The following is a 25,955-nucleotide window of genomic DNA, read 5'->3' as shown; positions in this document are numbered from 1 at the left end:
AGATTCTGTTGCATTGATTATACAATGGGCTGAGGTCCACTGTGTGAGGTTCAGCAAGGCCAAGTGCCAGGTCCTGCCCTTGGGTCACAACAAACCCCTGTAGTGCTCCAGGCTGGGGGCAGAGTGGCTGGAAAGCTGCTCGGTGAAAAAGGACCTGGGGGTGCTGTTTGACAGTGGCTGAACATGAGCCAGAGTGTGGCCAGGTGGGCAAGAAGACCAATGGCACCTGACTTATGTCAGCAATAATGTGGCCAGCAGGACCAGGGCAGTGACTGTCCCCCACCACACCTTGAATCTTGTGTCCTGTTCTGGCCCCTCAATTCAGGAAGGATATTGAGGTGCTGGAGTTTGTCCAGAAAAGAGCAACAGAGCTGGGGAATGGACTGGAGCACAAGTTCTATAAGGACCAGCTGCTGAAGCTGAGGGTGTTTAGCCTGGAGAAGAGAAGGCTCAGGGGGCACCTATCACTCTCTACAACCGCCTGAAAGGAGATTGTAGGCAGGTGGGGGTCAGGCTCTTCTCTCAGGTAGGAAGTGACAGGTGACATAGCCTCGAGTTGTGCCAAGGGAGGGTTAAGTTGGATATTAGGAAAACTTTCTTCACAGAAAGGGTTGTCAAGCACTGAAACAGGCTGCCCACAGCAGTGGTGGTTCCCTGGGGGAATTTAAAAGACGTGAATCATAGAATCACAGTATCACAGAATCTTTAGGCTGGAAAAGACCTCTAAGATTGTTGAGTCCAACTGTTAGCCCAGCACTGTTGTTTTCACCACAAAACCATGTCCCCTGAGCACCACACCTGCACGTTTTTTTGGACACTTCCAGGGACGATGGAGATGTGGCACTTAGGGACATCTATCAGCCACTACTGCGAAGAACAGCCCACCCAGGCCACGTGGAGGATGAACACCGGCACAGGGAACTCACACCAAGCAAGATGCTACATAATGTGCCTGTGAGAACACACACAGGCACTCTGAGTGCAAACCAACCAACTTTGTGACCATCAGCTACTAAAGTAGTACAATAAAGGCTCATAACAAATATGGTTTAACATGCTCTGCTCAGATCTGTTGTTACTCAACTCTCCAGGCCCATTTGGGCTCCAAAAACAAGTGTTGTGGTTTAACCACAGATGGCAACTACATACCACACAGCTCCTTGCTCACTTTCCTCCAGTTTATATGCTGGGAATGATGTTTCATGGTACAGAATATCCCCTTGGCCAGGTCTGGGTCAGATCTCCTCTCCATGCTCTCTCCCAGTTTTTTGTGCACCTGCTCACTGGCAGAGCATGAGACACTGGAAATTCCTTGACTTAGAGTGAGCCCTGATGAGCAACAGCTGAAACATCAGTGGGTTATCAACATTATTCTCATACTGAACACAGCACTGAACCAGCTACTAGGAAGAAAATTAACTCTTTTCCAGCTGAAACCACCACTTATTTACTCCATACAGTTCACATCATGCCAGGTCCCCTACTTCCCAATACCCCATCACCTTTCCTGTCTTTTGATATCAGTCTTTTGATCCCTTCCCAGTACCTGAAGGAAGTCAAGAAGGATGGGGAGAGGTTTTTGACAGGGGCTTGTGGTGACAGGACAAAGAGTAATGGCTTCAAACTGAAAGAGGGTGGGTTTAGACTGGATATTAGGAAGAAATTCTTTACTGTGAAGGTGGTGAGGCACTGGTACAGGTTGCCCAGAGAAGTTGTGGATGCCCCATCCCTGGAATTGTTCAAGGCCAGGTTATATGGGGCTCTGAGCAATCTGGTCTAGTGGAAGGTGTCCCTGCTCATGGCAGAGGAGTTGGAAAGACATGACCATCAAGGTCCCTTCCAGCCCAAACCACTCTGTGACTCCGTGATGGTGATACACACACAGATACCATTCCATTTGTTGATGGACCACTCCTATAAAACTCTCTTGAGTTCATTCAGTCCATGACCTTGAGCTCCATCTATCCTAACAGTCTTTCAGGGCAGGAAAGACAGTGTGTGGTGGTGTCACACGTTGAAACGAGTTTTGATTCCATCACCAGCTTTTCCATGAAAAGTTGGCTGGTTTCATCAAAGCTCATCCTCCATTAATGTGGCAATGAAAGGAGTTCAGATCCCCAAATCCAGCGCCCAGTGATGGAGTATAGTGGCCACAGAAATGGTAATAGGCAGTGTTACATAACAAGTAGCATCATACAGTTTTATTCACTGGTTATTCTTGTCCAAAATCAAACCCTTCTGAGCCACACATCGGACTTGGAAGATGGGCACATGCGTTTTGGTCTCATCTCCTGTCCCTGTGTGTTGATCCTCATGGGAGCATTGTGCAAATATTGTGCAGAACATATCATCAGGGGCTGTGCTGCTTGTGCAACTTGAGCCTCTCGCCCTGTCCCAGGGCTCCTTGGAGAGGAGATGGGCACTGCTGTCTCTCCAGCCCCTCCGTGCAGCCAGCAAGGAGATCCCTTTGCTGACCCTCCCACTGCCCATGTCACCACAACCCAGAGCCCTGAGGGGACACTGAGGCTCTCACCCCCTGCTCCTGTCCCCTGCAATGTGGTCAGCACTACTAAGGCCACGTACAAAGGGGAGCAGCCTTTCTGTGACTGAGCAGGTCATGTATTTGTTCCCATCCCCTCGTTATCAGGCCCTGAAGGTCCTGCAAACAAATTTCTTCTTCCCCTCCCTGCCAGCCTCAAGGTCCCTGGCTGGCGGTGGTGATGACTTTGGCACAGAGCCCCGACATTTCCCATCACAACACACCCTTGAGGAAGTGTATTTTTCAAAATACTTCTTTATTTCTCTCAATACTGACATTACAAAAAAAAAAAAAAAAAAAGAAAAAAAAAGAAAAAAAAAGAAAAAAATTACAAAAAACCCACTATAAAACATTCAGGTCTCGTTGAAACCGAGTAAAACAAATCAGCTTGCATCTGCGCGCTGGCCTGTCTTCTCGCTCACGGCGTCCACCAGATTTCTCTACTGTCGAACTCCACAGGGACCAGTGGAGGGAGCCAGTGGCATCCCCTCGCCGGCCGAAGCGGGCGATTGATTAAATCAGCTCCTCAAGGGTCTCCTCGCCCCGTAGGATGACACTGTACAGCTGTACACCACGGACACCCCCCGCACAACCCCCCGCCCCAAGGACACCCCATTTCAAGTCAGTGAATTAGTTTTTTTTTTTTTTTTAAAAAACAAAACAAAACAAAACAAAAAAAGGATTCCCGGGGTGGGGGGAATTATTTTGGCAGGGGGGTTTTCTCGGCGGTGCTGCGGTGAAATAGGAGCTGTACAAAGCCAGGTCGAACGCGCCTCCCGCTCCATAGCAGCCCTTTTCTGGGGAAAAAAAACTGGCATGAGGCAGAGTGGGCCGAGAAAGGTAAGAAATATAAAAATTCTCCTGATGGAAATCCAGAGGTTTTAAAAAAATACAGTATTTGAAAATGGAGCCACCAAGCAGATTGCCTCATGCACCTCCCAGCTCCGCCCTGATGTCCAGAAACACCTCCTGAATGAATTGTCCCTGTAGAAAAATATATACACACGCCTCTCTCTTCTTATTAGAATCCCTAAGGTTGACCTGAAACACTAGTAAAACCCACAACTCTGCTCACACTTGGCTCTGCTTTTGCACCCAGATTAGTGCCACACGCACACACACTCCCCCTCTGGGGGGTTGCTGTTCGCGTGGCTGAATCATCCCCCTTGCAAAAAAGCCTGGGTGCGTCAGGCCAGGATCCCCAAAACAGGCAGAGAAAAACCTTTACGAAGTTTATCTAATGAGCTCTATATATATGTATTTAAAAAATAAAAGCAGCAATGCAAACTCAACACATCTGAAAAAAGAAAGCTCCACCCTGGGCTTTCCCCCCTCCTCCTGCTGGCTGGGGCCCTGTGGGCAGCAGGTGCAGGCAGGTTGTGCCCACGAGCACCGGTGACATCCCCAGGCAGGGGCAGGAGGTTGGATGGACCATCCCCACATGCTCCGTTGTTTGGCACTGCCGAGGCTCGGTGTAGGCTTGGCACAGGAGAGTGGGCCACGGCCAGACTCAGTACCGTGGTCCCAGGTGAGAAACAGTCCGGCTACTGGGGGGGCCACCGCGGGCAGGAGTAATTGGCACCGCGGGACAGCCGGGACCCCAAACAGCAGCAAGTATCAAAGAGGGGAAGAGAAAAACCAGCAGCGGGGACGCCAGATCCTGCGGAGTCCTATTTACACTGCGCTGGACCCCGACAAGTCCAGCCTCTTGTGGAAAGAGTGGCTTGAAAAGCAGGTGACATAAAAAACCCACGACGCGACGCACCTCCCAGGGCAAAGGGCCCACGGCTCTCGCTCGCGCGAGGCAGGAAAGCTGGACCTCTGGGGAGAAAGAAAAAGTCTGGCAGCCTGTGGCAGACAGGAGACTCCCCATTGTTGGAGTAGAAAACTGGCAAAGAAGAATGGATGGGGGGTGGGTCGGGTGGGTTTTTTGGGGAGGGAAAGTAGTGTGAGGGGTGGTTGTCTTTTTTTTTTGCATTTAAAAGTGCTGTGGCACCTTGGCTCTGTGCAGGCCAGGTGCTGTGGCACATGCGTTTGGAGTATTGCTGCTTTGGAGGAGAGTCCCAGGGCTCTAGGAGCATGGGAGGTGCTGCTTGAGGATCTGTCTCGTCTGGGGAGCTATTCTGTCTGGGAAGCGGATTTTGAACTCCACAATCAAGTCTCCTCGCTGGCTGGGGGCCTTGGGGAAGGGCAGACCCTCCCCACGCAGTCTCTTCACTGTCCCCGGCTTGATGATGTCGTTGCAGGGAAGTGGGATCACCCTTCCATCGATGGTGGGAATGTTCACTGTGCAGCCGCACAAGGCCTGAGGGGAGAAGAGGGGACACGCCATCAGACGGGGCTGACACCCCAAAGCATCCCAACAGCCACACCCTGTCCCACCACTGGTTGCTCCCTGGGTTAAACCACCCAGGTCCCTTTGGATGATGCCCAAGAGCACGGGGTGATGCTCACCACTGCAAGCCCAGCTCTCTGCTGGTGCCAGCCCAGTCTAACTACCATGAACTGGGCAGCAGAAGCCATGCAGGAGAGGGGTGCCCCAGCCTCACCAGGGGAAGGACTTCCCTCCCCTCCTCCTGGGCTCCCCAGGAGGCACCACCAGCAAGCACCAAGCCACCCACAGCAACAGGACAGGCTAAATTTAGCACCTGTCCAGCCTCGGGCAGCCGAAAATCCAGCTGAGATCATGGGATGCCACCACGACTCATCAGCTGTCACCCTCTGGAGCACGGCAGCTCTGCCTGGCGCTGGGGTTATCTATAGCACAGCCTGTGCCCCATCCCCACCACCGACAGCCCCCACAAGGCTACGCTGACGTGGGATGATGGTGTGGCCATGGCACAGTACTGAGCTTTCCTGGGAACCAGGCTGCCAAAGGGGCTGGTTCCTAGGAAACCAGCCAATGGGTCACCCATCCCCATGGCAAAGCCGGGAGCCAGTGCCGGGGGTGCCACCTCGCTGTACCCCAGCCTCCGGAAGCAGCCGGGGCGGTGGGCGCCGCGGCAGGCACACGCCGGCCTGCATTGGCGAGCCACGTGATGTGGGAATGCAGCAAGAAAATCCTTGTGTCCTTAAATAACTCAGACAGCTCTGGCGTACATGTGGGCAGGATCATCTCCAGGCTTTCAGCAAAGGCTGATGGAGAGGACTGCGGAGCGATGCTTCTGGAAGTGGGGGGTGGTTTGCTGAGGTAGAGCCCTGAGCTTTCATGTGGGGGCTGGCTCAGGTTTGCCACCCTGAACTGGGTCCTGGGAGTCCCAGTCCTCCCAAAATGCCCTGCAAGGGGAGGGGGAGAAGATGCAATTGCTGTTTCTGGGGTAGGTGGGAGAATGTTCTGCATTCCTCTTCCCAGGAAAAGCCTCCAGTGGTAGAGCAGCAATAGGCACCAGGAGAAACATCTCTTCTCATGCTGGCCACTGGCTCAGGGATGATGGACATGGTTTCTGCAGGTGAATCAGGGCTTTGCACCAGGGGGTTCACAGAAGGGTCTGTGCCAGAGCCGGCTGGGGGTCTCTGATGAGAGAACAGGAGAGAGGGTGCTGTCTCCTTGCACGGCTCATCTGCACAGGCCTCCTCCTGGGAAGGCTGTCCTCCAGGGATGAGCTTTTCTGCCTGCAGGAAGATGCCATCGCCAGCTGTGTGCGAGCAGCAGGTGCTTGGCTGATCTCCAGCAGGTTGTGGGAGGGAAACAAAGGACAACCTCCCAGCATCAAGGAATTTCTGCCCTGCACTCCCCCAAGGATGCCAGAGCCCTCCTGTTCGCTGGTGCCCACTTGCTGTGTGCCACGGAGGGCTGCACAGCTACACATGTGCCAGTGAAAGGACATCTCCAGACACAAAATGGAAAGAAGAACAAGAACTCCCTATGGGAACACGTGGATGAGGTAAGCAGAGGGATGTGAGCAGAACAGGCAGTAACAGTGAAGGCAGACGGGATCTTAATGTTTCCTTCCCAAAGCCAAGACGCAAGAATCCGAGGCGATCGCTCCTCCACCGTATGTCCCTGTTTTTCATTCCTCTTGCTCAACTTCACTGGCATTTGGGAAACCGGTTGCTGAAGTAACACCAGTCACTGTGGGAGCTACCCCGCATCCTAGAAAGAGGTTTGGTTTATCCCTAGGGATGAAATCACCCTGGGTTTGATAGCTGAGTGCTGTGCTGTGCGAGCATAGCTCTATCTAGGTCAGCGCCGGGTCCTCCTCCGCTCGCAGCGGAGCTGCCAGGGAGGACGTCGCCATCGGTCGCGTCTCAGCCGGGCGCTGACGCGTGGATGCTTTGAGGAAGGTGACGCCAGGTAAAGGATGCAAAGCTGGATGGTGCCGAGGGCAGGCGTTAGCCTGGCAGCCAGGCGGGCACGAGGCCCTGCCGGCAGCGCTGCCTCCTGCCAGAGGCAGCTGCTGGTGGAACAACGCCTCTCCTCCCTCCCGCGGCTTCCTGCTGCGGCACACGCCTGTAATTTTAGGAAGGAAGTCGACGAGTCCCTGGAGTAACTCTCATACACCTCTGATTCTGCAGCGGCCAGGTGGCAAGCAACCTGCACTGCCCTGGCCAGGCATCCAGTAGGGCTGGAGGGGGCTGGGAGGGGCCTCCAGCACAGCAGTGAGTGGGGTCACAGGACCCACTGCCTGCCAGCTTTGCTGGCACTGTGCTCTCTCATGGCAGCAGCAGAGACTAAAGCTCAGGCTAAAAAAGGCAGCCTTGCAAGGAAGAAGGGTGAGAGTCCTCAAGGCTATGACCAGAGGCTCACGCAATGAAGAGGTTGTACTCTATCACATATTGACGTGGCAGCATACAGAGCTGGGGAGGTCTCAGCACCTGCTCGTGCTCCAGAGAACTTAAGGAACTTCTTCTCATAGAAGATAAAAGCAGCAGAGTATAGCCCTGGCTAGGGACGGCAGCCAGGCCAGCAGCTCCATGAGGACACTCAGCATGTCGGGCTTGCGGTGAGGAAGGACAGAAATTCCAGCTCAAAGAAATGAGGAATTTTGCCTGGACCAGCAATTTTCCACTTTGTGACTGCATTATGCAAACCCAATGCCAGCAAGCAGGCCTTGCTCACAGAGATCACAAGTGTTCAACACTTATGGTGCAACACAGCACGTGAGGCTGGAACAGGTTTCTCCAGTTGCTTCTCAAAGGTCAACTCTAGGCAAGAGTCCCTCCAGTCTGGGCAGTGCACAAACCTGGGCTAACATGGTCTGGACATCAGCACAGACAGCTCAGGGTTAATTTTATGGATAAGGGGAACAAACAGAAGGAAACATCTGAGATATGGCATGTATGGCTCCATAAATAAGGCATTCTCTCCCAAGTATTTCTGGATCGGCCACAGGAACCAGCCACTGCAGGAATAAACCTCTGCACTTCACACTGTGAGGGAAATTGAACTCCTGAGTCTTGCAGCTTAACTGGAGCTGAGTTTGCTCCAAGAGTGCCCAGTTTCTGCCTGACCCATGTGGCTCCTCTTTGCCCCCAGTACACGTTGTCACAGCCCCAGCTAGGATGCAGAGCCGCCGCAGAGCTCTCCTGACTCGCTGGTACACTTCACAAGCTCACGTTTCCCTACCTCGGGTCTGGCCCATTGAGCTTATTTCTATTAAACGCACTTCAGAACATAAATCTGCCTCCAGGAAGGAAAAAAAAAAAATCAGCTCATTAAGAAGACAGACAGCGTCTACCGTCTGAAAGGAATAGCAAATGGCAGCTGCCAAAAACGTCAATGTTAAATGCAGCTGCCAGCTGAGATTTATTATATGGTAGTTATACAGCAGCAGCAGCAGTGAACAGCACATCTTGTACTGAGGTAATCTCCACTTTCCTCTCCCACCTTCACACAGATTGCTGGCTCTGATGCACCCAGCCTGGCCACGACCTCCAGGACTGGCAGCCTGGATGCGTTAAGTTTTACTTGCTGCCTGGATATTTCATCTATTTTGTTCCTTATTTAGGAAAGCCAGAACCAAGGAAAACAGCTAAAGCACTGCTCAGGGAGGGTGAGGGATCACCTTCCTCCACGTGACCCTGCTCTCTGCCCACAGGGAGAGGCACCTGGTGCCATCCTGGGCAGTAACTAAGCCACAGCAGGCTCAGATAAAAGAAGAGCAGGGATCACTCTTGCTAGCCAACGCGGGTTTTCCCTTGTTCCTACAGAGTATCTGGGCTCTGTTCCACACGTGAATACCCTACGCCAAAACAGAAAAACAAGACATATGGAGAAGGGAAAAAATGGATAAATACCACCTGTACTGGCTCAAGGGACCACAGCATCCATGTCCTACACCCGGCATAGAGGTCGAGCATCTCCAAAACCAAGAGGGAGTTGGCCTCTGTAGCTCCTTTCTCACAACCTACCTGGTCCTTCCTATTCAGTGTTGGGAGAGGAACTGACTCCCATTGTGGCCCCAAATGCCATGACACAGTGCCACCTCCCAGCCTGGTGGATTTACCACCTATACCCACCTCTTTAAGACTGATGTTTGCTGTGTAGATCACGTTTGTCCCATCCCTCTTGAAGTGTGAGTGAGGCTTGTCCTTGAGGATGAAGACGATGTCGGCAGGGATGTTATCTGGGGTGGCATCCCCTTCTTTGGGGAATGTGATTTTGGTTCCCTCCTTCCAACCCCGTTTGATGACAATGTTTAGGATCTTGTCCTCAGTCCGCATGGTCCGGCCATCAGCGTTGACCCTTCTGCGCGTGATCTTCATCCTCTTGGTGGATCCGTGGTAGATCTCTTCCAGGGACACCTTGAGCTCGTGGATGACAGGAGGGTCTTGGACCTTCCTCCGTGTGTGCAGGGACTCTTGGTGCCGCCGGTGAACCCCATTGATGCCATTGAAGCCAAACCTGCCGAAGGCACTGAAAGGGTCATCGTCATCATCCATATCCATGTCTTCCTGGTCAAAGCCATTGAACATCCGGGAGCGGCTGCTGGCGAAGAAGATGTCGAAAGGGTTGGAGCCTCCAAAGAAGGATGCGAAGGTGGCATGGGGGTCTCCATGGAAGGTATAGTGGAAAGTGCTCCCTGAGCCACCTGAAGAGCCACCTCCAGTTTTGAGACCTGGAAGAGAAGTGGGAAGATAAGACATGAAGGCTCATCTGCTGGGGGACGCTGTGCTGGCACTGCACTTTCCAGATGGGAGGATGGTCTCTGTGGCCTGCAGGCAGTTATTCCACTATCTCCTGGGTGTGTAGGTCACCCCTTCCAGCTTAGCCACCTGTGAAGACCATGGGCCAGGCGGGCACCACCTCTATCCATGACACATAGTCCTGCCCCTACACCCAGCAAGCTCAAATTCCATTCAAGTTTTGTCCCCTCTGTCCCTACTGAAGGGCTTCTTTGGCTTTCTCCACCCAATTCAGAGTATTTTAATTTAAAATATATCCTGATTAGCCCATGTCCATTTTTCCCCATGAGCACACTCCTGTCTGCCCCAATAGCCTTGCCTCTTGGTCTGGACATTGGAAAAAAACTGTTCACAGAACGGGCGGTCAGGCACTGGAAGAGGCTGCCCATGGAAGTAATGGAGTCACCATCCCTGGAAGTGTTCAGAAGGTGTGTGGACGTGGCACCTGGGGACATGGTTTAGTAGTGAACATGGCAGTGTTACATTAAATGATCTTAGAGACCTTTTCCAACCTCCATGATTCTATGAGCAGGTGGAAGTCAGCAACCCTCCAGGTCGGCACGCAGCTCCTGCATACCGACTGTATAAAACACCAGGTAAGATCCAGGTTTGGATTTTTGGCAACCCTTCCCATGGAAAACTCTCCTCCTAGGTCCCAGACCTAGGAGGAGCCTTATATTACTGCAACTCTCCTCAGGTCCCAAGGCACATTCGAAGTGCCCCCCCACAAGAGGTCACACACGCTCTGCAAGGCTATTTTTGACCAGGAGGGGTGGGAAGGGTTAAGCCAAGCCAAGCTCAGGGACTATTTTCAGGGCATGCCAGTGACAGTGAAGGGCTATTTCTGACAGGCTGTCCCTTGCGCCATGCCCCCACCTCCCTTCACAGCAGGACAAGTTTGGGGGTCTCTTCTGATTGACGAAGTTAATATTCTGGGTGGGTCAGAGGGGCTTTTGCTTCACCTTGCCCATCACAGCCTGTGGGACCCAGAAGCTCCTCAAAATACCAATCACCAACACGTTGCTCTAAAAAATGGGAAACAAAAGGTGTGTGGGGTCACGGATCAGGACTCGTCTAATGCTGATGGGGCAAGGGGGGAGAAGGTGTTTAACTTGATGGGGCAATGAGGGTGGGCTCTCCCCTCCTTCCTTAACTCACTCTTATTTTAGATGCCTGCAGGCGATGGGGATTTTGCCAAATCCACAGTGAGCCCCTGTCCCTAATGGACTGTGCAGCCAGGAGGTTTCACCTTTAATCCCATGACGCCAGCATGAGTGGGGTCCGATTTCATCAAGGCCTCCCGGGAAAAGCTGTTTTCCCACTTGAGACAGTCTCTTCTCATTTTACAGGGTGGCAAAATCACTGTGCCTGGTGCACCCATTATAGCCCTGACATAACTAAAGGGTAGACAATTAACCCATCGCTGGTTAATTCTGCTGGTGGCCTGTGAAGGGGATGCACCTGCCCGAAAGAGGGGCTGTCTCTTCCATCCAGCAGTCTGCTCCTGCCAGACCTCCTGCTCTTTTAAGCACCCAAGTCCTGGGCTGATTAATGCAGATGCTATTCAGCACTCTCCTTGAATGGGGTTGTGCTCTTCCATCTTCGACTAATAAGGCTGCCTGCGTTGGAGCAGCTCTCCTCCTCCTCCTCCTCCTCCATGCCAACCACCAGACAACAGCAGCCTCTTGGTTTCAAAACAAGGGCCTATTACTTAAATTGGGAAAAGCTTTGAATCCAGTAGGTCAGCCTGTACCGGGGAAGGACAGCGGGACCAGTGCCCAAATGCAGGGGGCATGTGGGCAAAAGCAATACTTCTCTGGTGCTTTATTTAGGTCAGTTAAAAAGTAGCTAATGAGTTACCCCAGGTATGATGCAGGAGGTGAGCTCCTTCCACTTCCATCTCTCAGCCCACACCCGGGGTTTTGGGACAGAGGGCAGGAGAAGCCCAGCCACCACAGGAAGCAAGGCAGCAGGCTGGAAAAGTGGAGCAGCCCGGGGAGGAGGGGGATGAGAAGTGATTTCTGGTGCCTGTGGAGCATTCAGTCTCCCGCATTCTGTGGCTACCAGTCCCACTTCAGGAACAGACATGGAACAGTGGAACACCTGTGTGTGAAAACCCTCCCTCTCCTGCAAAACCAATTTGAGCCCCACACTGCTGCCTCCCAGTGGGAAGTGCTCATCTCCTTACCTTCCTCCCCATATTGGTCGTAAACGGCTCGTTTCTTGGGGTCACTCAGGACATCATAAGCCTCTGCGATCTCCTTGAACTTCTCCTCGGCATTGGGGTCTTTGTTCTTATCAGGGTGGTATTTCAGGGCCATTTTCCGATAGGCTTTCTTGATTTCATCCTCATTGGCGCCGCTCTGGATGCCCAAAATCTTGTAATAGTCCTTCCCCATGACAGCAACACTGCCGGGAGCTGAGTACTTATTCCTGAAAGCAGAAAGACAGCTCTTCGTAAGGTGAATATCGCCCTGGGGTAGCCAGGGATGGGGGCCGGCACACTCTGGCACTGGCACGCACTTATCACGGAGCCGACGCTCCCTGCGTCCCGCTGGCCAGCAGCACCAAAGCCGGCTCCAGTCCACGCTTCCCACTAGAGGTCAGAGCCCCGGTGCCAGAAGGTGTCCCAGCTCTGGCTCTACCCTTCTGAGCCCCACAGCAGGGATAGACAGACTCATCTCCGAGGCTGACAGGGAGAGAGAGCCTGAGTCGGGGCACGGCACTATTATAGGGGCCACGCCACTGCCAACGTCAGGCCAGAACTGCATCCCTGTCCGTCCCCCCCTGGCTGAGTCAGGAGGGCTGAGCTATGTCTAAATGTAGCTGCCGGCCTGTGTCCACCCCCTCGCCTGGTTCTCTCCCAGCTGGGGACCTGAGACTCAAGTCGGGGTGATGACAGCAGGTTTTTGGAGACTGAAAGCAGTGGCAGGGACCATACCGCGCCTTCACCTTAGAGGAACTTCAAACATTTTGTTCCTGAAAGCAATTGGCATTCAGCTGGAGATAAGCGCCTCCGGCTGTCAGAGCCGTAATTTGTATTTAGCGAAGAGAGAAAAGAGCCGTTAGACAGAAACATCTTGTGATGGTGGGAGGGCTTTTTTATTTTTTTGTTTTAAAAAAACCCAACACTTTCTAGCCTGACTTGCACTCCCCGAGAGCCTCCAACTGCCTCTTGCAGTAAGGCAGGAACCCAGGGCTCACTCGCTCCATCGTGCGGGGGCCGAGGCCGTGGCCATGCCTATGCCTATACTAAGGCATGGAAAACCCGGTGGCCGTAATTCATCCCCAAGTCACGCTGCTGGAGTGGCACCGACCCAGGAAGCAGCCACAGGAGAAGGGAGGGCTGCTCCTCCAGGCAGAGGCTGAGCAAACCCCATGCTCCTCCAAACATGCTTCCCACTGCTCCTCGACCTTTGGTTATCTGACAGCAAACACCTGCCCCCCCACTCCCCAAACCACAGTTCAGTGCCTGCTGCTGGCCCTGCTCCTCCCAGGCACTGTCCCAGCAGACTCCCTGCTCTTCTGCTGCTCGCATCCTGCTCTCTGCTACAGTCCAGGTTTCACCCTGCCCAAACACCCCTGAGCAGCCTCAGCCCACTGTGCCCCTCCAGCACATGGATTTTGGCACAGGGTGTGAGCCTTCGCCCTTTTCTTCACCACCATGCAAGCTACCAGATGTTCTTCCCCACTCTTATTCTATCCCTGAGATCCTGTTGGAGCTCTCAACCACAGCAGCTCAATCAAAGGTGGCTGTGCTCCCCCAGGATCCATCCCTACAGTGCTACAGAGACCCCTTAGCATCCACACCAAGCATCCAACACTTTGCTTGGGCCACGTCTTGGACAATGACCACCTTGGAAACTGGCCACCTCCATCCAAACCATCAACCTCTGCTCTTTTCTGCCCCAGCCATGGAGTAGGTACTTTGCTGTGGATGGTGAGGGGGGCTAAGGCTAAATTAGGGGAGATGCAGGCATCTGCAGACACGTGCAGCAGCTCAAGGGGCACAGAAGAGGTGGGAGGAGGTCCCTGGGGGCGTAAGGAGCATCCGACAGCGTCTCTCGTGGCAGCTCCTGCGCGCAGAGTCGCCGGCAGCACCCAGCCCACGCAGGCGCTGGGGGATGCTCTGCCCCGTGCCCACCCCCACCTCCCCTCCCCGTGGGGCTGTGGGAGGCCCTGGGTTGAGCAACAGGCAGCAGTGCCAAGAGCTAACTTGTCAATGTCCTCCACACAAAGGTCACTCCAACGCCTCCCTTCCCCACAGCAGCCTCCAGTGGAGGACAGGGGCTCCCTGTGACCAGCACCAGGACCGGGATCAGGATTTGGCCCTGTCTGGCTGATGCTGACCCTCCCACAGCGAGGGTAAACCAAGCAGCACTGAAGGCAACCCCATCACACCCTGGCTCTGGCAACAGAGGTGACAATCCTTCTATTGTCCCCCCACAAGCACCACAGTGTCCAGCTCTGACCCCGCGCAGCCCAAATCGGCAGCACCACTGGGACCCCGTCACACAGCCAAAACTCCACGAAAAATATGAAAATACATTAAAACAGGCTTCCCATGAAAATACATCCTGTTCTGGCAAATGCTGTTGCCCCCCGAAAGATCTCTGGTCTTGCCAACTGAGGGGTCTTTGGGGATGCCTGCCAAGGATATTCTCCTGACCAGAGAGCCCTCTGTCCGGCTGGGCATAGGGAGGGGGGAATTCCTGTACCGAAATGCATCCCGGTGCCGCGGTTTACCGTGCTGGAGAGGACCAGGTGCTGCCGAGTGACCCGGTGGGTTAAGGCACGCTCCCAAGGCTCAGCTCACATGCACAATGGTGGTAAAACACGACTCTGTCCCCGCAGAGCCTCCCTCCTTCCCTCCCACCTCTCTGGGATCAGCTGCGCCTTGCCACCGCTCCTCTCCCCCTTCTGCTCAGTCATCCTCTCCTGCCTTCCCATTTAACCCCCTCGGGAGCGGTGGGGGGTTTCAGCCAGGAAAAGCCATTCCTGCATCTCCCTCCCAAAGCAGACGCCTTTGGATAAGCCACGGCCACCCTGCCTTAGAAAACCACAGGCATCCCCTGGCACTGCCGAGCCAGCCCAGCCTCCATCCTCCTCTCGCAACCACACCAAAAGAAAAAAATAATTAAATAAAGAATAAATCTTTGTTCCGGCCCCGCACATGACATCAGCCCGAGCAACCGCTGGGTGAGCGCGCCAGCTGAATAGCGATCGCTTGACATAATCCCTCCGCTCGGCAGTCATCTAAGGGAACAAACCCAGCCCGGCAGCGGCACTGGCCAGGGTTTTTTTGTTCCATCCCGGGGTGCAAGGTCACCGCGGGATGCCGGAGACAGGCGCTGATGGCTTAATGAGGACACAAGGTCGAGAGGCGGAAACCCACTTACCGAAACTTTACGAACACATTCATAGTCCAAGCTGTCATTTTTAAGGGCTCTAGTTTTATTTTAAACATCGCGGCTGTCCGCAGGCGCCGGCAGGTGCTGTGCGCCCGGCCGGGAGGCGCTGGAGGGTGGGAGGACGGCGGCGGGGAGAAAGGTGCCGGCTCGTGCCGGGGATGCCGCCGCCGACAAGGGATGCTCTGGTGGCGAGCCTCCCCCTCCAGCTCCCCAGGCACACCCAAAGGGCAGCTCCTCGCCAGCCCGGCGGCCGCGGTTGGCTCTGACCTCACTCCCAGGGTGGCTCCGAAAGGGCTCTGGTCGACGCGGTGCTGCTGGGGAGCTGCCGTCCTTTGTGCGCTTCCCAGCCGCGCGCGGAGAGACCCTTCAATGGAGTCGCTCGCCGTGCTGTAATTTTCCCTTTAATTGGTTTCTCGACGCTTTCTCACTAAACCGACGGATTAAGACACTTCTGCTTAATCCGTCAGTTCCTGCATCCTCCTTCCCTGCTGCCGCAAGGCGCCCGGCAGCCCCGGTACTGGCACGTCCCCCGCGCAGCCCCCGCCGAGGAGCAGGGAGAGCAGCCAGGAGCCCCTCGGTGTCCCCAGAAACGACTCTGCTGACGCCCAGGGCTGTGCACCCGCCAGGCGAATCGGGGAGGGAGAAAAGTAGGGCGGCGTTGATATGGAAAAAAGTCACGTTAACCAATGTGCACCTCCCCAGCTTTCCCCTTCGGATGTGCGGGGGTCCCTGTATCCCCCTCACCGGGTGCCGGCACCGGTCCCCCCGTAGAAGGGCTCTGAGCGCCGCTCTCCCGCCCAGGACCGACCAGGAGCTCCCAGCGACGGCAGGGCAGCGGGATGGGGACGGTGCGTCCCCCGAGCCCACGGCGCAAAAACCTACTTCTGAGAAGTCACCTTCAGGCGCGCCAAGGAAAGCCAATGCCACCGCGTCCCCCCGTCCGTCACCGCCACTCGCGGGCCACGGAGAGCATCCTCTCCGGACGCTCCACACCGAAATTGGGCAGCTATGCCGGGACAACACCAGGCAGCTCCTGCATCCCACCCTCGGGAACTGAAAATGCCGGGAGGGCGACAGCCCCTATCCCGCTGCGTCGCCGGGGGCCGGGGGTCCCGCTGCGCTCCGAGTGCCGGGTGGGATCGGCGGGCTTCGGGTGCCGAGGGAGCGCATACCTCTCGGCGCGGCTCCAGAAGAGCAGGATGGCCGGCATGGCAGCGTATCCTGGGTTCAGTCAGGGAGCTGGAGGGGATCTTGTCGTGCCGGGGCAGGCAGAGCCACCCGTGCCCGTGCTGGATGGCAGCCGCAGGCAACCAGGCAGCAATGTCATGACTACCCGCAATGAATCATCCCCTCCCCGAGCCCCCACACGCACCGCCCGCCTCCCCCTCCCCACCGACAGCCCCACTGGGGTGCCGGCACCTGCGTGGGGACGGGGTTAACCCTCCCCTCGCTGCCTCTGTCGGCACAGCCCCCACTGCCAGCCCCGTCGGCGGCTGCCTCCTGCGTGGGCACGGACCAGGACCCCCGCTCAGCGTCTCCTCACAGAGTCCCCCATTTCCGTGCCCACAGGGTGCTGCCTCCTGCGTGGGGATGGGGTCAAGCCCCACTCACCATCCCCCACAGACAGGGTCCACCATTTCCACACCTATCTAGTGCTGGCTCCTGGGCGGGGATGGGGTCAAGCTTCCCTCACCAGCGTCTCCTCAAGCAGGATCCCCTCTTTCCAGCCCCACTAGGGTGCTCATACTGGTGTGGGAATGGGGTCAAGCCCCCCTGTGCAGCCCCCCCATTTAGGGTACCCTCTTTCCAGACCCACCAGGGTGCTCACAGTGGTGTGGGGGTGGGGTTAAGCACCCTCATTGCACACACCACCACTCCCTGTCCCCTGTCCAGCCCCACTGGGGAGCTAAGAACTTCACTGGGATGGGGTTAACCCCACTCCCAAGCCCACAAGCGCTGTCCTTTTTAGGGGTGGACCATTTAGTGCCTTGGTGAGGAGCTGTCACTTGCACGGGAAGGGGTTCGCCCCTGCACTGCAACCCAGTCCACTGACCCATATGTGTCCAGGGGTGACCCCTTGCCACAATCCAGCTCCACTGGGACTCGATGTCGGCCCCAAGAGGAAAGCAAGTTAACCTTTCCCCATCTCGCTGCCAGCTCTTTGGGGTGGACACTGCCACCTTGACTGGGGACAGGGGTTAACCCTTTCCATGCTGGTCCCTCTGACCCTGTTACTGACACCTGGGGAGGATGTTATCCACTTTCTCATCAGCCAGTTGAGCCCCACTGGGATACACTGGTACCCTCCGCAGGGCAGTGACAGGTTTTAACCCCTTCCTGACCACACCATATGGCTGAAACAGGGCACATTATTCCCTTCAAAGTGGGACATGAGAAAGGGATTAATTCCCACTTCATCACCCTCTCCCACCCGACTGGGCTGTACTGCAGCCCCATGGTGGAAGTGTTAACCTCTTTCTCCCAGCCCCACTTGGATGCACTGCCACTGCTATGGGGCAGGAGGATTAACCCCTTCCTGCCTCCCCCTTCAGACCCACAGGAACATGTGGTCACTGCCTAGGGCAGAGCAGTTAACCCTGACCCACAGCCCCACCAAGAAAGTCTGTCACCCCACAGAGTGGATATATCCTTCCTCCCCCACCTTCAGCCCCACAGAGACTCTATGTCACCCCATGGTGACAGGACAGGGTAGTTAGCTTGTGTTCCCCATCCATGAAGGGACAGAGGGGGTCAGCTCCCCTTCTCAGCCCCACAGTAAAACCCTGTCACCAAAACCCTGTCATCTCTCAGGCAAGGGGGGCCTGATCCTGCCAGCCCAACGGAGAGTCACTTCATAAAGCAAAGCTTTAACCCCCACATCAGGATAGACTGTCAGTCCATGGGTGCACGGGGGTTAGTGCCCCTTCCCAGGCCCACAGGGGCACGCTGTCACTCTATGGGCAGAGGGACACACGCCCCCAGCCCTGTAGCAACACCCTTATAACCCCACAGGGCAGTGATACTGACCCCCCAGCCACGCAGCAACATCCTGTGAGGCAGAGGGATTGACCTCCTCCAGTCTCTTAGTGACATCCTGTCACTCTACAGGTAGAGGGACTGACCCCCACCCAGCCCCACAGCAACAACTCGGCACCCCACAGCAGGACCACAGTGACAGCCTGTCACTCCACTGGGCAGGGGGGATGACCCCACTGCGACATTCCGTCACCTCACAGGGCAGGGGGATTGCACCCCCCCGTCACACAAAGACACTTTTCACACCAGTGGGCAGGGGGACTGCCCCCCTCAACCCCATGGCAACAACTTGTTACCCCATGACACAGAGAGGCTGACAACCCCCAACCCCATAGGGCAGGGTGACGTGACCCTCCCAGTCCATAGGGACACGCTGTTACCCCAAAGGGCAGAGTGACAAATCCCCCCCAGCCCTACAGCGACAACTTGTCACCCCACGGCAGCCCCACAAGGACACCCTGTCACCCCCTCGGGGACAGAGGGTGTGTCCCCCTCAAATCCCACAGGGACACGCTGTCACCCCCTCGGGGACAGGGGGTGTGTCCCCCTCAAATCCCACAGGGACACGCTGTCACCCCACAGGGGCAGGGGGCGTGTCCGCCCCAAATCCCACAGGAACACCCTGTCACCCCCAAGGGGCAGGGGGCTTCCCCCCCACCCCAGTCCCACAGGGACACCCTGTCACCCCCCGGGGCAGAGGTCCAACCTCCCCCCTCCCCACAACGTCACCCCCAGGGAGAGGGACCTGACCCGCCCCACGCCCACAGTGACACCCCCCGGGGCAGGGGACGGCCGCCGCCGGTCCCACGGGCTCGCTGTGCGGCGGGGGCAAGGTCTGCGGGGGCTTCGGGGGGGGGGCTCCGGGGGGTGTGTGTGGCGTGGCGGGGGCGGTCGGGGGGGGCAGCGCTGCGCCCCTCGGCACTCACCGCTCCCGCTGTCCCGGGGCGCCGCGCGCTCGCTGGGCCGCCCCCGCCCCCGCCCCCCGCACGCCACGTCAGGGGAGTCCCGCCCGCGCGCGCCACGCCCCCGTTGGCCTGGGGGGCTGTCCGTCGCCGCGACACGCCGCGCTCATTGGCTGTCTCCCTCAGGAGAGGCGTGGCCACGCCGCGCGACCGCCCGCCTCCCCCCCGCCTCCCAACCGCCGCCACCCATTGGCCAGTTCAAGCCCGCCCCGCCCTGTCGGCGCTCGCTCATTGGCCCGGCGCGCGCTCGCAGCGGCGGGATCCCCGGGGGGAATCTTCTGGAAAGGTGTGACGTCACCGGGACGCCGCGCCTCACCTCCCCCCCCCTCCACCCCCGCCCTCAGAACGGAGGCGTGTGAGTGGGGGCGAGGGGCTGTCATAGGGCTGGGGGCACTGCGCCCACCGTGTGGGGCTGGGAGCCGAGCTTACACCACCCACCCAGAGGCTGGCCGTCCGCCAGGGCACCGGCACAGCCAGGGCTGGGGTGGTGTAGCATCGCGGTATGAATTAGGTTGGGAGAGTTCTCTGCGATGATCGAGTCCAGCCTATGACCCAACACCACCACGGCGACTAGACCATGGCATCGAGTGCCACGCCTGGTCTTAAACACCCCGAGGGGCGGTGACTCCACCACTTCCCTGGGTGCGTTCCAGTGTCTAATCGCCCTTTCTGTGAAGAAATTCTTCCTGATACTCAACCTAAACCTCCTCCAGCACAGCCTGAGGCCATGTCCTCTTGTCCTGTCACTTGTTACCTGGGAGAAGAGACCGACCACCACAACGCTACAACCTCCTTTCAGGTGGTTGTAGAGAGTGATAAGGTCACCACAGCCTCTTCCAGGCTAAACACCTCCATCTCCCTCAGCTGCTCATCATAGGACTTGTGCTCCAGTCTCTTCCCCAGCTTCCTTGCCCTTCTGTGCAGAAATAGGTTCAAGGTCCTGGAGGTGCTTTGCAGGGCTGGGAAGGCTGAACCCAGGGCGGAAAATGTGAGAAGGCATCTGGGAGGCACTGGATCTGTCCTGGTGCATGGTGTGAGCCCCAGCAGGGCTGTGCTGTGGGGTTACAGGGCATCCCGAGAGCCCTCTGTGCTCTGTTCCATGTGAGGCTGGCAGGGGCAGGAGGGAGAGCGAGCCCCTGAAGGCACTCAAGAAGGGCATTGAGGTGCTGGAGCGTGTCCAAAAAAAGGCGAGGGAGCTGGAGAAGAGTCTGAAGTTCATGCCCTATGAGGAGCAGCTGAGAGTGTTTAGCCTGGAGAGGAATAGACTCGGGAGTGACCTTATTGTTCTCTACAACCACCTGGAAGGAGGTTGTAGCAGGTGGGGCTCCATTTTTTCTCCCAGGAAACTGGCAACAGGATGAGAGGACAGAGTCTTAAGCTGCACCAGGGTAGGTTTAGGTTGGTTGGACATTTGAAAGAATTTCTTCACAAAAGGCTCACATGCTGAAATGGGCTGCCCAGGGAGGTAGTGGTGTTACCGGCCCTGGAGGTGTTTAAAGAAAGACTGGACGAGGCAGTTGGTTCTAATTGCCATGGTGGTGTTCGGTCATAGGTTGGACTTGATGATCGCAGAGGTCTTTTCCAACCTAATTGATTCTGTGATACTGTGGGGAGGTCTGAGGAGTCTGAGGGGGATGATTGGTGAGTGCCCACTCCCCAAGGACAGTGCCATACCCGGATCAAACACCCAACACGACAGGACCATTCTCTTTATGCTGCACAAGGTTCACTGGGGGGTGGCTGAGATGCTTCAGCCACGTGAGGCTGTGAGGGCTGCTATGCTTTTTCCTCATGAAAAAGCCATGGGACTCCAGAGCCTGGGTCCTCTGTGAGGCTCAGGGGCTGTGTTTAAAACAGCCTCTGATCTGACATCGGTGCATCCCAGCTCCACAGCAGCCGTGGCCAGCTCCAGGGAAGCTGTGTAGCTGAGCCAGACATGCTGCCAGTGCTGTCCCTCTGCAGAGCCCTGTCATGTGTCCCCTTCTGAGGTGGGGGTGTGTTTGGGGTTTTGCCATGTGAGTCTCCCCCTTGACCTTTCCAGCATCCCAGCCTGGGTTAGACTTGGAGCAAGGTGACTCCTGACTGGAGGAGCTGTCCGGACCCCGTGACCTGGATTTTGTCCTAGAAAACCTGCCGGTCTCAAGAAAACCCATCTCTTGGACCTGTCGAGCGACCACATTGGTGTGCAACCACGGCCCCTCTCGGCACAGCATCCTGCCTGCACACCTGTCCATAGGCCAAGGGGGGAAGCAGCTGGTCTTCCAGGTGCTGCAGCTTGTGGGTGAAGCTGAGCACTGCAGTGAATGATTGAGGCTGTTTAGGTGTTTGTCCTTTTGTAACCTCTGTGCACTTCCCCTTACTGGTGAGGTGTTTGAACAGGGCACTCTGAGTTCATATTTTGCCTGTCCCCTGTAGTTTGATCACAGCATTGGCCTCCCTGTCCTTCCTGGGTGAGGGTCTCTGATTTTCTGGAGTCCCCAGGCAGGGTGTGAGCAGTCCCTGGGCTACCTACCTCTTTCCCACCATGAACCGTCTGTGGACCTCCTGCGAGCTGGAAGCCTCGGAGTTCCCTCCACACTCCCAGTGCAGCGGCTGAGTCATCGTGGTACTAAACCAGCACTTACTGTTGCCCATCTATTTTGCTGTCTGTTGTTTGTTGTCCCCGTACCCGCGGCAGGGGGGCTCATGCTGCGTGTCCCGCGCCGTGCCCATGTCCTGGCCTTGCAAATGCTTTTTGTTCCGGCCTTTTTATTGCCGGGAGCGCTGGAGGCCCCGGGGTGGGGGAGCTGGTGCTGGCCGTCCCTGCACTCACAAATGATCTGCTTGGTGTGCAGCCTGTCCAGGGACAAATAAGGGCTCTGGGCCAGGGCCTGACTGCAGTCCCACTGGGCAGGAGCAGGGTCAGGGCAGACCACAGCCTCCATTCCGGGACACAGAGGGTGTTTTAACCAAAACTGCGCCTCCTTCACAGCCTGTCTCCCTGCTGGCACATCCGTACCCTTTTAAAGACACGACGGGAAAGTGCAGGGAAGGGTGGCAGGAATAATTAAAGGTACGAAGCCGTTTCCATAGATGGAACAATTACATAAACTGGCTCTCTTCCGTCTGGGGGAAGAGATGACTGAGGGAGGCATGATGGGGAATAATAAAACCCTGTGCAGCGGGGGGAAGGAAGGTGAGCAAGAAAGGGTTGCTCAAGTTCCTCTAAGGGGGCATCTCATGTGGGAAGAGGCAGTGACCCTTCTGGACATGAGCATGTTTCCTGAGGCACTCAGGTAGAGTGGTGGAGGGAAGATGTAAGAAACTAGTCTGGGATCAAGAGACAGTTGAACAAATTCCTGAAAAGAGAAATCCACAAGGGCTGGTGAGCCAGTGATGGTGGTTCTGGTGTGGGAAATCCCCAGGGTCCAGGAGTGAGCAGCATAGTGTATTCTGGAGCTTCAGCTCTTCCAGATGCTTTGGCTGTTTGTCCCAGAGGGGATGGGGAGGTGGGAAACTGCAGCCTGGGCTGTTTTTGTGTTGAAACGTCGTTACTTGTTATCTGAAGGTTGGAGCAGAGGGCAAGGCCACTGAGCTCTTCGATCTCCTGCCTGAGTGCCATATCACTCTGAGGGAGAACTTTCCCATGTTGCTGTCACCTCCTCCAAGCTGGATTGTGATGTTCCTACAGCTGAGCAGACGGGGCAGGAGCAAGGTGCTGGCTCCTCGCTGCGCTGCTCCCCTGTCCTGCTTAGACTCCCCCGCTCGGCACAGCACAGGGAAGTCTCCAGTGGCTGTGGCTGGGGGAGCTGGGAGATGCATCTGAGGACACTGGGCTTGGCAGCAGCAGGGTTTGCGCTCTGTTCTCCACGGCGAGAGCAGCGCCCACGCATTCGGTGCTGTCTCTCCTTCCTGCCTGTTCCCATCCTTAGAGATGTCGCCTGCCTTTTCCAGCACCCTGAGCTGCAGGAGGAGGAAAGGGCTGCAAGAAAAAAATCCATGCCCAGGGTTTTTTTTGTTGGATTAGTGCTCTGTTCCCTGTCTGCTGGGGTCCTGGCTGTGATCTGAGGTTGATGCATCTCCAAGGAGATGCTGGTGGATCACCTTCCAGTATAGGCCTGGATCTTAGTTCCTGCTGTCTGTGTAGGTGAGCCCTGTCCTGGAGACATGGGGACCTCCTTCCTCGGGGCTCATCCAGCCCCTTGGCCTGTCCTCTGAGGAAAGCCCCAGCTCCCAAGTGCCCTGGCTGTGCTGGTGGCCCAAGCACGTGGTGAGTCTTGTGCCTGCCCAGCTCTGAGCATGGGATAATCCAGATAGGAATGGTCCCCTGGCAGCCTTGTGCTGCAAGCAGGATCAGCCACAAGGTCAGAGTATGCTACCTGGGGCTTTATACAGGCTGACCTTGGAAATCACCAAGGGCACTTGTTGCAGCAATGGAAGAGCTTGTTCCAGGAGCATCTCTTGTCCTCGTGGTGCTGTGTGTCACCAGAGCCTGCCTGGCCTCCCAGGGCATGCGGGAGGAAGGGGGTGGAAGCCACTCTCAGCCATAATGATGGTGTTCGGTTTGTCCTTCCCGGGCTGGGGCAGAGGATGAGGACGGTGGTCGCTGCCTCCCTGCTACGAGCGCCGCCGGCGGCAGCCGAGCCGGCCGCTCCACTCGGCGCTCTGCACCTGCGGGGGTGGCATAATGAGCCATGTCCTTGTCTCAACCTGCCGCTTCCTCTCCCGGCAGCGTCTGTGCTGCCAGCTGGGTTATTTTTTCTTTTTCTTCTTTTTCTTTTTTTTCCTTTTATTTATTTATTTTTTCTTTCTTTTTTCCCTTCCTGCCGCTATTCTCAAGTGGTTCCCAGCCAGTGCTGGCTGGCAGCCCTTGCTGGAGACCTCATCCCAGGCTGACCTTTGCCAACCCCCGTGGATGAACACAGCAGGGCTCTCCTACCACCCACGCTGGGGATGCAGGCGGATCTGAGTGGCAGTGGGCAACAGTGCGTGGGAGGACTCAGTCCTCTCCAGTCCCCTGCTGTCCCCACCTGTGCTCAGGCTCTGCTGGAGCAGCCAAGTCCTGAGGGCAAGAGTGAGTGGGAGGAAAGGGCAGTATGGGAGATGCTGCAGTGCTTTTTCTGGGGCAGAGCCTCGGGAAAAGCAAGATTCCACTAGGCAGATCCTGTCTCTGGACACCGTGCTTTATCCTGACCTGTCCCGCTGTCTCCTTCCCTGAGCCACCAATGCACAGGTCTAAACTAGGCATGCAGGGTGCGTGGGCTGGGAAATCCCCCTGTGGAGCCATCTCTGCCAGCCCCAGGTCCAAGCAGGTGAGAGAGGAAAGGCAGTGTCCCCCCCAGTTTTGGGATGCTGGAATGTGGCAATTTGTCCCAGGTTGCTGTGGAAATCAGCAGGAGGCATCGGACCAAAATCTGGAGAGTCTGGACTCTGGTTGAGATGCTCCCAGTGAGGCAGGGCAATGGTAACTGAGAGCCAGCAGCACTCCACCAGCCCTGGCATCCTCCTTGCCGCTCACCTCTGACCCCCACATCCCCCTGGAATGGAGACCAGCTGTGCCAGGGAGTCCAAATAGCTTCAGTCACCTCTGGGGACCCGTCTGCTTGTAGAGGACGCATGCTGGAGTTTGGCTTGGCTTCGTTTCAGCTTCCAGCCTTTGCCCTGCTTTCCTCAGCAAAGGCGTCCTGCAGCACTTGGTTCCTCCTGGGGATATCTCTCTCCAAGTTACATTTTGACCAAGTTATTTCTGATCTGCATTTGGGTGCCAAGCACAATGAGCCCTTCTAGTCTTTCCAGCCACCCGATCATTTAGGCAAGTTTGGAAACTTCCTGAGTCCCTACTTTCCTCAGCAGGGGCATCCCCAGGTGTTCCCAGCAGGGATGCCATCCCTGAAGGTCACAGGTGGTGGGTAGTGTCCAGGCTGGAGAAAAACCCTGCTGCATCTACTAGGAGTGTGTCCATCTGATGCTTTTCCTTTGCAGATCTGCCTGGCATCTAATTCATAATGTGCCAAGTTAGCTGTGATGAGATCATCAGGACACAAAGTGGTGCTCAGTTGACTGCTGTAGGAAGCTTCATACCTCTGTGGTGCTACCAAATATGTGACCTCTGAAATAAAACTAAAATTGTCCCAGGGGTTGTCTGCAAGGAGAGTTTTCTGAATGAGGGGGCTGGCTTGCCTTTATTCTGGTCTTGGCTCTTCTCCATTGCCTCCCAGACCTCCCTCCCTGTGTCTGCCCTGGCCCATGGCAGGTCATGCTTAGAGGGATGCAGATGATGTTTTTCTGAGGGCAGAAGATTCCACTGGTGCTGCAGTGGTGCTGGGTTGCTTCCCACCCTTCCCATAGCCCTAACTAGCAATCTCTTTGATTTTGCTCCTTCCTCAGTATCCCATGTCCTTGGTCCAACAAGATTATGCAGGTAGGTGGGTAAAGGCATAAGGATCCATGTACAGAGGAGAAAGGAAAGGATGAAGATCCCCAAGGACCCCTGCAGAAGTGCTGGAGGATGCCCTGTCTTGTCTTCACAAGCAAACGGAGACATGTGAAGCTAGAGACATGTCTGGCCCTGGGCATCTCTACTCAATCTCATGGGCCTTTGTGCTTTCCAGTCCTTGGACCTGCTGTATGGCACTGTGCCTATCCTGTGGTGGCTCTGCAGATTTCCAGGTCACTGCCTGCTGCTGGCAGGGAACAGTCTCGCCTAGAGCTTTTCATCAGGAATCTGAGATGCCAGCCAGTGTTGAGGTTGAACTGAGAAGGATGTGGTAGTAAGTGAGCTGGGGATACTGGCAGGGGCTGGCTGAGTATCTGGTGCCCCTGGCTGGAGGCTGGAGCAAGGAAGCTTTTCCTGTCTGCCTGTTTCTTGCTTGGAGGCAGAGTATGGGTAGATGAGACAGGAGG

At 56.2% G+C, this 25,955-nt stretch overlaps 1 protein-coding gene and 1 long non-coding RNA gene across 5 annotated transcripts; one reads left to right on the top strand and one right to left on the bottom strand.

Moving 5' to 3' along the window:
* Window positions 1-2,846: 2,846 nt before the first annotated feature.
* On the bottom strand, window positions 2,847-19,089 carry DNAJB5 (DnaJ heat shock protein family (Hsp40) member B5). 4 transcript variants are annotated; one of them, XM_032675997.1, is made up of 4 exons: window positions 19,038-19,089; window positions 11,853-12,097; window positions 8,999-9,597; window positions 2,847-4,844 (listed from the first exon to the last, which is right to left on the bottom strand). In XM_032675997.1, exons 2-4 carry the CDS (start codon window positions 12,061-12,063, stop codon window positions 4,611-4,613), a joined length of 1,044 nt encoding a protein of 347 aa, XP_032531888.1. In that variant the 5' UTR covers window positions 12,064-12,097; window positions 19,038-19,089; the 3' UTR covers window positions 2,847-4,610. The 4 variants fall into 4 exon arrangements, with proteins under 4 accessions (XP_032531888.1, XP_032531886.1, XP_032531889.1 ...); XM_032675995.1 differs by lacking the exon at window positions 19,038-19,089 and adding an exon at window positions 16,248-16,378; XM_032675998.1 differs by lacking the exon at window positions 19,038-19,089 and adding an exon at window positions 14,411-14,521.
* Window positions 19,090-19,302: 213 nt separating this feature from the next.
* LOC116781218 lies at window positions 19,303-25,188 on the top strand. Its single transcript, XR_004354814.1, has 2 exons — window positions 19,303-19,428; window positions 25,035-25,188. It is a non-coding gene; the product is annotated as an uncharacterized LOC116781218 (long non-coding RNA).
* Window positions 25,189-25,955: the final 767 nt, after the last annotated feature.

The sequence above is a fragment of the Chiroxiphia lanceolata genome, chromosome Z, assembly GCF_009829145.1.
Source record: "Chiroxiphia lanceolata isolate bChiLan1 chromosome Z, bChiLan1.pri, whole genome shotgun sequence".
NCBI lineage: Eukaryota > Metazoa > Chordata > Aves > Passeriformes > Pipridae > Chiroxiphia > Chiroxiphia lanceolata.
This window is presented reverse-complemented; position numbering and strand designations above follow the sequence as displayed.

What these genes read in the sequence shown, in the direction of transcription:
- DNAJB5 (XM_032675995.1), bottom strand. Translation starts at nt 16,285, where the DNA reads ATGCCGGCCATCCTGCTCTTCTGGAGCCGCGCCGAGAG. An exon ending in TTCTGGAGCCGCGCCGAGAG is followed by an intron (nt 12,098 to 16,247) that starts GTATGCGCTCCC and finishes TTCTGCTTTCAG; the next exon opens with GAATAAGTACTCAGCTCCCG. An exon ending in CAAACATCAGTCTTAAAGAG is followed by an intron (nt 4,845 to 8,998) that starts GTGGGTATAGGT and finishes TTCTCCCCTCAG; the next exon opens with GCCTTGTGCGGCTGCACAGT.